Source organism: Pollicipes pollicipes, unplaced genomic scaffold (genome assembly GCF_011947565.3).
Source record: "Pollicipes pollicipes isolate AB1234 unplaced genomic scaffold, Ppol_2.1 Scaffold_5724;HRSCAF=6776_pilon_pilon_pilon, whole genome shotgun sequence".
Classification (NCBI taxonomy): domain Eukaryota; kingdom Metazoa; phylum Arthropoda; class Thecostraca; order Pollicipedomorpha; family Pollicipedidae; genus Pollicipes; species Pollicipes pollicipes.
The window spans coordinates 45,101,840-45,112,261 of NW_023596746.1; the positions used below are offsets into that span (position 1 = coordinate 45,101,840).

At 53.1% G+C, this 10,422-nt stretch overlaps 1 protein-coding gene across 1 annotated transcript; it reads right to left on the minus strand.

The window, feature by feature from the left end:
- Nucleotides 1–6,979: 6,979 nt before the first annotated feature.
- Nucleotides 6,980–9,860, minus strand: LOC119103103 (urea-proton symporter DUR3-like). The gene is given in 4 exon segments (XM_037226554.1): nt 6,980–7,616; nt 7,795–7,997; nt 8,051–8,262; nt 8,265–9,860. Coding segments are annotated over 4 exon segments (2,262 nt in total). The 5' UTR covers nt 9,475–9,860.
- Nucleotides 9,861–10,422: the final 562 nt, after the last annotated feature.

Consider the following 10,422-nt stretch of genomic DNA (forward strand, 5'->3'; position numbering starts at 1 on the left):
AGAATAAGTGGGCGTGCAAAGACACCAAGATTTTCTTCTTCCGATACTACACATGCTTTGAAGTCTTCACAATGGAAACTGCAAATTGTGTTGCTTACAATGTATAAAACATATTTTATCACTACTGGTTGACCCTGGGGACGCAAATTTGCTTGTTTATGGTTGAATGTTTTGTACCATTTCTATTTCACTTCGCTCGAGTCGCGAAAAAAGATTCTGCGCGTTCCGGCAAACATTATGCGCGGCGTCACGCAGAAGCTGCCGTTCGGCTCGTTGCGAATGCACCCTGCACTGACTTCGCGAGAAGATACGCAATTGAGCTATCTGAGGTTCGCTCCCGTGGCCCATGAAACACCAGTCCCATCACAAAATCACATCATACCATGTTACAATTCGCGCCACATTCCAATGCATGCTGCATTACACAGGGAGTGTACCAACTTTGAGCGTAGCTCAAAAATATGCTCCGGGGAACCTTTAAAACCTATCATTAATCATAATGGCGGTTGGCTGTGCAACTGTCTCACCAACAGGCTGTGATCAGAACATCTTTTTATTTATTTTCCAGCCCGATTTCCAGTAAATGAATTCAAATCATGCCGTCAACATTCCCGAACATTACTAGATTCCCTTCCTTCGGTAGCTTTAGATGCCATCACGTGGAAGGAAGATTCTTGTGCATGTGCGCGACGCTCGCCAGTATACAACTTATGTGGGAAGATGGCACTTAAGGAACAATATGTACTCCGGTTATTGCCGTATACATCGGATGACACAAGTATTGTAAGCTACATTATGAGTGGTAATTCGCATTGAATGCGCAGGGAGTTATCAAAAATTATTTGCGGCATATCAGATGGTCATCTCTACCTGAGAAGCATTGTTTGGCAGAGGGAATGCAATGAGCGCATGAGGGAATGAAACACGCTTCATCACAGGGTGGCAGCCAGGAGGAAGGCTGGGGGAGCGCCCCTTCCCCCCCCCCTCCCTCCCACACACACTAGGGCTCGCGTTTGTATTTTTGCACCATAGATGGATCCCGACAAAAAGTTAAAAATCGGTGTTATGCGCTCTCACCGAGCTTCCCCCCCCCCCGCGCTTAGACAATTCTGGTTGCGTCCGTTCACCACCAACCTGTTTTTCAGGATAGCATCAGAACTGAATTATGCTAACAACAGGAGCGGATCCAGAGGGGCGACGGGGCCACGCCCCCTTGGGCCCCGAACGAACCCATAGGCTCCGAGGGGCCCGTGGCCGACCGAACAGACGCGGTTTTTTTGCGCAGAACGCAACAAAGTTGGACGCCTTTGGGCCTCCAGGCGACCACTTACAGTCGCAAGAGAAAGTGAATTGCCTACGGACGGACAAAAATTATTCTTCGCTGATTGAAAGTGTGATGGTTGGGAGGTCATAGGACTGCCTACGCTGCCCAGAAGTCCCACGCTGTTTCCGGAGGCCCCTATATGTCCCCTTGCGGCGTCAAGCTGATCGTTAAAGAGCCATCAATGTTGTTCTTGATTTCTTTGCATTTGGTCGGAAGGCCCCCCGCTGCTGCTGGACCCTTTCTGCCAATGTGCCGGGGCATTCTTATCAATCGGAGGCCTACGAACTCTTTTCATTTGCCCGAAACGTTCCATATCTTTGAGCCTGGGGCCCATATATTGACATGCCGGGGTATTCTCGGTTGCTCAGGGGCTCTTCACGTTTGTCACGGTTAAAAAAGCGGCATACTCAAGATATGCTCATGGGCCGGCTACGTTGGTCAGGAGTCCTTCCTTTTTTCTGTCACTTGCTTAGGGCCCTGCGCTCTTGTCTGGGCCCCATCTGTTAATTTACTTGGGCTCACTCGGTGGTCCGGGGCGCTCCAAATTGAGCCTTGGATACTTCCTATTTGAATGGAGGGCCCTATACAGTCATCAGGGCACCGTTCTGTTAACCTGCTCGGGTGCACTGGATTATTCTGGGTTCTGCCCATTGCGTTTTGGTATTTGAATGTAGGCTACGCCTGTAGGGGCCATCTGATAGCTTGCTTGGGTACACTTCTTCTTTCGGGGGCACTCCACGCTGGGTTTTGGGTATTTCTTATTTGAACTGAGAAATGGAATGAAACTTAAATTTGAAAGTGTACAGGGCCCTCCATTCAAATAGGAAGTATTCAAGGCTCAATTTGGAGGGCCACGGACCACCGAGTGAGCCCAAGTAAATTAACAGATGGGGCCCAGACAAGAGCGCAGGGCCCTAAGCAAGTGACAGAAAAAAGGAAGGACTCTTGACCAACGTAGTCGGCTCATGAGCACATCGTGAGTGTGCCGCTATTTCGACCGTGATAAACATGAAGGGCTATGCTGTTGTCCGGGCCCATCTGATAACCCGCTCGGACAACTCGGTCGTTCGGACGCCATCTTCATTGGGTCTTGAGCATTTTCTATTTGAATGGAGGGCCCTACGCACTTGTCGGGGGCGCCATCTGTTCACCTCCTCGGGCACACTGGATTGTTCGAAAGTCCTGCACGTTGGGTCTTGGTATTTGAATGTAGGGCCTCGTGCCTTGTTGGGGCTACCCGACAGCCTGCACGGATGTAATTGATTTTTTGGGAGCCCCTACGCTCTTGTGGGGGTCCCTTCTGATAACCTGCTCTGGCACACTTGGTTGTTCGGGGGTCATCTGCATTGGGTCTTGAGTGCTTCTGTCTTGAATGAAGTGTCCCACGCTCTTGTCGGAGGCCGTATCTATTAACCTGCTTGGGTGCACTTGATCGTTTGGGCCCCCCACATTGTGTCGTGGGTATTTATTATTGGAAAGGAACGTCCTACGCGCTTGTCGGGGGGCCTCCATCTGTTAATCTGTTCGAGCACACTCGATCCCTTCTGGGCCCTCGATATTATGTCCTGGGCACCTCTTATTTAAATGGATGATTCTATGTGCTTGTCGGGGCCCTACTTATCAAACTGCTCAGGCCAATGGCGGATCCAGAGGGGAAGAGGGGGGGGGGGGGGGGGCACGGGATCGTGCTCCCTTGTGCCTCAACGGGACCCATAGGCTCTGAAGTGGCCCGTGACCAGGCGAACGGATGCAGTTTTCAGACACAAAACACAACAAAATTAGGCGTCATTGGGCCTCCAGACGACCAAGAAAGTCACAGGCGAAAGCGAAGCCCGTTAGCAGACAAACTTGTTACGCTGTCCAGAGGCGTTATGTTGTTGCCGGGCCCTCCATGTCCACTTGCCGGGTCAATCCGATTTTTAAGGAGCCTTCCACTTTGCCCCTGATCTCTTTGCATTTTCTCGTAGGGTCTTACGCTGCTGTTGGGGCACTATTTGTAACAAGCTTGGGAACTCTTGATCGATCAGGTGCCCTCCACGTATTCTTCCCATTTGTCCGAAAGGCTCTATACGCTTTTGTCGTAGCCTCACATGCCGGCGTGCATTCAGTTGCTCAGGAGCCGTTGATAGTGGTCTTGGGTCCTTTCCATTTGCTCAGAGGGTCTTGTGCTGTTGCTGGAGCCAATGCAAGGCAAGGCGCTGAGCCACTCGATGCTCTGGGCTCTCTCCATTGATCCAGGGCCCTTTTTCTTTGATTTCGTTTACGGAGGACCCTTCACTCTCGTCGTGGCTCCTTCCGTTAATCCGCCCGGGCACTCTTGATCGCACAGGACATTCATTCACACACACTGGCCTTGGGTGCGCACGCGCACACTGGCCCCTTTGCTCAAAGGGTCGTATGCTCTGGCTGGCGTCCTATATGTCAGCCTGCCAGGGCACTCCTGATTGTTAGGCACTCCTGGTACAGGGCACTCCTGATTGGTCTAACGCGCTGGTCTTGGTTTTTTTCGCTTGCTTTGAATACCCCATACTAGTTGATGGAAACCTCTTGTTTTACCTGCCGTGGCACTCATGATCGCCTAGGTTTTGTCGCTGTTCGCCTTGATGCCTTAGCTTTAGAGCAGCGGTCGGCTATGCTCCGATAAATTCTTACGCGCAATGGCCGAACATAATTTTACGTACCGCCGACGTCGCATGTGATATTTCGGTTAGTTATTGAATCTGTGACACCTATTGTACTTAAGCATCACATTCTTATCCATTTCATATGCTACATTTTAATGCTAGGATATTTCTTACTCCTTCATAACAAAGCAAAAACTCTAAATTAGTAATCAGTCAGCGGATGGCACTGATCAGCCGGCTAGCTGTAACTGTGCTCAGAATTAAGTTCGTGCCTCATTTGTATGGTGCTTAGCACCAACTTTAGCATATTTGGCCATTTTTTCCACAAACTTAGCCTCAAAATGACAGGATTCACCATGGTCTGGAGAAAATAAATAAGCTCCATGCATGTGCATACGTAACACGCCTAGCTTTTTAGACATGCTCACAGTAAGATGGGTGTCTGTGTTGAGAGATATTAAAAATATTAAAATTTGATGGCCAGACTTCAAGGATTTTTTTTTGGGGGGGAAGGGGCGCACAATGTTGTGTACCCCGTTGACAAAATCTTGGATTCGCCCCTGGCTGACAAGTAATTTTTGAAGCGTTCAGTCTCATGAAAACGGGCGGTCGAATAAGCTAAAAATCAATCAAACCGGCTGGTACTTTTTTGGCTACAGCCTGTCAAATTCTGAGCACCCTTTCGCCGCAACCGTCGACCGGTGGCACCGATGAAGAAACGCTCGCGGCATGGCATGGGCGCCATTGAAGAGAAACCCGTATTGACGGAACAAGGTCTGCAAGGTTGTATTCGAAGGGCTTTCTCAGTGAAAGACCCCATCATTGGGTTAGCAGAATGAGTTCCATCACGCCACCAAATTACATACCAGTATTAGAAGCTCTCGTCACCAGTTGCAAAACAATACAAGTAGAACAAAAGGAAGCAGCACAGTCGGTTTTGCAAGCATTCTGAACGCATATGATTGAGCATCTCCACGCAGTCGCGTGAGAAATTTACTCTTTAGTGTCTTAAGGGCCCTTTCCATATTGCGTATACAGTACATCAACTCGGTCAAATTCGTTAGTCAAGTTCAATGCCTGCTTACCACGGGAAAATAGGCACCATTTTCAATGTCACGATTGTCGATTTATCCTATCTGCCTTACATTTAATCCGTGATTGACTGTAGTTCAATTCGGTCTCATCTGATGACAAATATCTCAACAATTACATCTCATCACGGGTAGAATCGTTGTTCGCACTATCGCCCTCGTCATGGTGTGCTTGTAAGTACATGCCGTTTCCGTCAGTTAACTCTCCGGCCACTGTTAGGTGTTGATGAGTCCTGTCAAGGACTGGATGATGTTTGGCTTTCACCCATGCACGCGTCTCAAACCAAGCCCTCCAATTAGAATTGCTGGGATTTGAACCAAGACCCTCTGACTGCGATTCCGATGCTCTACCAACAGAGATAACAACGGGCGGGTGCCTGAAAGACAAACATCAGCTTCTCCCAGGACTCAACGACACCTGGCGCCGGCCGGCGCATTGACTGGCCGGAACGTGTTGTGCGATTTTGCATGGGTGACCTAACTAGTCTGTTATTTATTCTACCTACGCCCACTATGCAGTGTCATCACGTCTAAACAATTTGAGAACGTTATTCCATCCGATGCGTTGAAAAGCGAGCAGAACCGTGGGTCTGAAACTTCAGGGGCACGGTAAGCTTCTTCATTTTGGCAATGCCAGGTTTTCATAGCATCTAACGGTCTTGGCAATTGACGTCACGCTCAACATCGCACAACGTGTTGCACGATGCCAACCAGTGCAGACGGCGTCGTGGCCAGTGCGTGTAGAACAAGGGTCGATGCTCTGAACCTGACCCTGACTTCATCTCCCAGATGTGTTCTCCAAGTGTGCAGTAAAGCAACCATCAGCGCCTTCAGCTCACGCGATAGCGCTAACGCAAGGTCTGCTTCTGGATGTGCGCTGAGCGTACAGGATGTACATCTCAGTAGACTGAGTCCATGGCGTCCTGCCGGTCCTGTCGGCCATTCGCGCACTGTTACAGTTTGGCTTGCAGAGGGCATATTCACACTCTTCACAGATACCCTGTGACACTTTAAGTAAAATTAACATGAAAACTGGTTCTTTCAGGGAATGTTTCCAATGAGAATCGCGAATGGATGGCTTTAAATTCAGTGCCTTGGCTAAGCATGGCTTGCAGTAAAGAACCCAGCCCCATCGATCCAGTAGATAAATTTCAGTTGAGTGGATAATATATGTGGGAAGATTGCAATACGTCAGGCATTACCCTGACGTGGTGGCCAATGATTCAGTCTGGCCCCTTTTGGACAGCTGCCAACTGACCGCCAAAGACGAGCCATATATGTGCAATTTCTGGAACGGAACTCAGATGCCTGCCAAACACTAATCAAGAGTTTCCGATGATCCACAGTCTGAGCGGCAGAGAGGGCATGCCAAACTGAATACTGCCAGGAAAATGTAACTCAAGATCAAATTTGACCTTACATAGTTTTCTTACTCAATTTTGTGCTGTTCGGACGCCTTTTTAGCGCAGTTTGACCCCGTAAGTTCTTGTATACTAAACTTACCAAGACGGAAGCATATAAGAACTTTGGAGTCATTGTTTGCGTCGTGGCTGGACGGTCCGAAGACAAAGACGGCATGCGGCACACATTTTTGTACAAAATTATGCAAAAGACATTTCCACTGGCATCCTAACAAAAAGCGTACTGCACAGTTTGTACTATAAACATCGCCGTCAATAGTCTTCCATTTGTAAACATGCGTATAATCATGGGCATGGCGCTGGCAAGAACTATCCTTTGGAATCGACAATTCTCCCACGATACTAGAAAATGCACTGAGTACGACACCAATATCTTAGCTGAAACGGCCTGATAGCACAGCAGCTATGTGTTTATTCATACCGTACACACATAAAAACCAGAACGCGTCGCACACGCGTGATGGCGCCGACGGGGCCGGCAGGCCAGCCGCCAAAAACGGGCGGAACGCCCTGGGCGCGTCACTCGGCCGCCCTCACGTGTCCGTTTTCGGCCAACGGCGCGTCGCTGGCGGCGCGGCCCGCGGTCGCGCCGTTTTCCACAACCTCGGCGTCCTGCAGCGAGCGGATTGCAGGTGTGCTGACGACCGGCGCGCACTGGTTCTTACGCCACTGGCTGACGAGGGCGACCAGCTCCTGTACCAGCGGCACGATAATGATGAAGGCAGCCGCTAAGAAGCCCCAACCCCTGGAGAGGGTCGTCCAGGCCAGGAAGCCGGCACTGTCCAGCGGGTGCGCGGCGATCATGCTGCCCGGCCAGACAACGACGAACAGCAGCGTGAAGCACGCGCCGGCTACGAATGCCGTCCGCTTGGCCAGTCGGAAGCGCCGGACGATGCCGTCGATGGGGGGCCGTTCGTGGTAGCTGGCGGCCTGCGACATATCGCTCAGGTTGAGACAGTCGCGGTAGACAAACACCCAGGGCGTCAGCGGGTTGTCAATGTCGCGCGTCTTCTCCCACTCGTGCTCCATCTCGGCAGCCGTCATGTTCACGTTGTCGAGCAGCGAGAGCGCGACGCACGCCATGCCTCCCACCGACACAGAGACGATGTTTCCGATCAGCATCGGCAGCTGCTGGCCCGTGTTGACCACGAAGTCGCTGAGGGCCAGCCCGGGTACGTGGAGGCGTAGACCAGCCAGCTGGTGATACCGCAGATGCAGCCGCCAACAGCGCCGCCAATCATGCCGCGCGCGCTGACGCGCACCCAGAGGATGGAGAGTGCGATCGGGACGACGGTCGACGAGATTGAGGATGCCGGTGAAGTAGTAGGTCCCACGCAAGGTCCAGGTCCACCGCCCAGCAGAAGATGCACAGCGGGATCGACATGAACGTCGTCCAGACGATGCTCCAGTTCTTGTAGTAGAGCAGCTTTTCCTGGTACTCGCGGTACTGGCCGTGCATGGTGCAGGTGAAGTGGGGCTTCACCAGTCCGTCGACCTTGCTGCGGGCCACGTTATCCTTATGGCAGACGGAGCAGCGCTGCATGGAGGGGCACGTGCAGCGCTTGGGGGTCGTCGCTGGTGGGACGCAACCTTGTGACCGCACAGGATACATTCCCCCGGGGCTAGATCGCTGCGGAATGGCTTCAGGTAGATCTGAAAGACGTCGTAGATGACGATCGAGGCGACAGCGATGATCTCGGCAGAGCCGGTCGACATGACAGCCATCAGGATCAGGAAGAGAATGGCGTACTCGCCGGTGCGGCCAAGCAGTACCTGCGCCACTATCGGCGCCACCAGCCCTTCGACACGTCCTTGTCTGAAAGCAGGGCTGCACCCTGCGCCGAGCTCATGGCCAGGTAGGACAGGCCCAGCGTGGTGGCCAGGCAGAAGGGAATGGCGAACCAAGTGAGGCCTCCAAGGATGAAGCCCCAGACACCCTGCAGCGGCTTGGCCGCCACTGAGCTCTGCCAGTACGCCTGGTCGCAGAATACGGTGCCGAAGTTGCCGACGATGTTGACGATGCCGAAGATGAAGCCACCCGAGGAGAGAAACGTCAGGTAGCTGCCGTCCTTGTTGCCGGCCGGGCCGGGCCAGCACTCTACAAAGTCAAAGAGGCGTTCGGAGCTGCCGAAAGGGTTGTTGGGGTTGCCGCTAGGGTCGTAGTACACCTCGATGACCAGCATCAGGATCATGATGAAGATGAGCGCCGTGTTGAAGTAGGAGACGTAGAAGGTGGCGCCCAGGCCGCCGATCAGCGTGTAGCCGCCGATGACTATGGCCAGCAGCATGGCCGACATCTCCGTGCTGAGGTCGGCCACCAGACTGTTGAGTACGGCCGTGCCGGCGATCGTCAGTGACATCATCACCACCAGGTTGGTGAGGAAGGCGAACAGGCAATACACCTGGTGCGTACGCGGACCGAAGCGCGCGTGGATTACCTGCAGGAACGTCTTGGCACCGGGCGCGCGCGTCTTCAGCTGGATGGAGAGGATGGCGAAGAGGATGATCTGGATGGTGGCGCCGCCAGCGTACCAGTAGGGGCCGCTGATGCCGTACAGACTGGAGACGGTCGACGACTGCAGCAGCGTCGCCGACCAAGTCCACTGTGACACGATCGTGGTGGCTGTCAGGCCGATCGACACCTTGCCGCCGGCGTCGAACGCTGTGTCCAGATTGTCGGCGTCGTGGTAGATGTGCTTCCTCACCATGTGGAAGCCGTAGGCGATCAAGGAGGCGAACACACCGACTCCGGCGAACACGGCAATGGCCTCCGCCATGCTGACGGTGGGCTGTACGCCGCGCAGCTGGCGGTCCGAGCGGTCCGCACGCGTCTCCAGCACGAACTTGCTGCACTGCTCGCCGTGTGGCGTGACCGTGGGCGGCACAGGGGACGGTGATGGGGTGCCATGGCTACCGCCGGCCGCCGCCGGCGAGGACGCCTCCTGCGCACGCGCTCCGCTGTCGCACCAGAACGCCACCAGAAGGAAGAAGATCACGCGGTGCGTTTTTCTCATACCTCTTCCTCTTCCTATATAATTAAGCGTGGCTGGCGAGAGTGCAAGCACCTGTATGTACTGAGCAATAACTTCCCACCGCGGTACACTGCGCTGCTGTCGTATGTCAATCGGTCGCACCTCCGCTCGAGCCGTGCGCCGCTGAGGCCCTCTCTCGACCGGCACCGGGTGGTCACTGAGCGGGCGCGGGCGCGTCGCTCCTTTAAGCCGTCGGCGCGATGGCGCATCAAGGCTAAAATTACCGGCGCCTCTGACTGAGCCGGGCCCGGCCAGGCACGGCCCAGCGCCTGCGGCTGATGGATCGACGCAAGAGACACTTGTCCGCGCCTGATGACGCACTGGGAGCTGCCCGGCTGTCCTCCGATGCCAGGGAATCCCTCGCACGCCAATCTGGGCATCGGTCAATGTAGCCTGACAGGTTTAGGGTTTTTCGGTCCACGGGCCATCGGTCACGATGTTTGGTGATGGCGGAAATTGCAAGATGTTCGGGAAAAGAGTATTGCTAGACTGCTGCTCAGGTGGTCAGTCCTGTGGACAGAAGTCCTAGTTAATGTAGAGTGCGCTGCTTGTGCATGTCATCAACATTGCGAACTTAAACAAACCTTCCTGTTCTCGTTCATATCATGCTCGATGCATGCCATAAGGTGCACTCGATGGCCCACTGATAGAATGATGCAACCATGGGAAATGTTTGCTATGGTTCCGAATCCTAATCAGTTAATCCATAAACATGAGTGGGATAATACACCCAAGCGTCAACTGCCAGTTTATGGACGTGACTCGAGTTTGCTGTCACCTTGTGCATGGTTAACGGCACAGAATTGGAGGGTGGAGGGGGGATAGCTCTCTAGAGAAGCGGTAATGATTGCATAGTGCTATGAAATTGCATAGTGCTGGCGTGCATTGCTGTAGCACACTGCTAAAAGCGTGCACGGGTGTTTTCAGGGA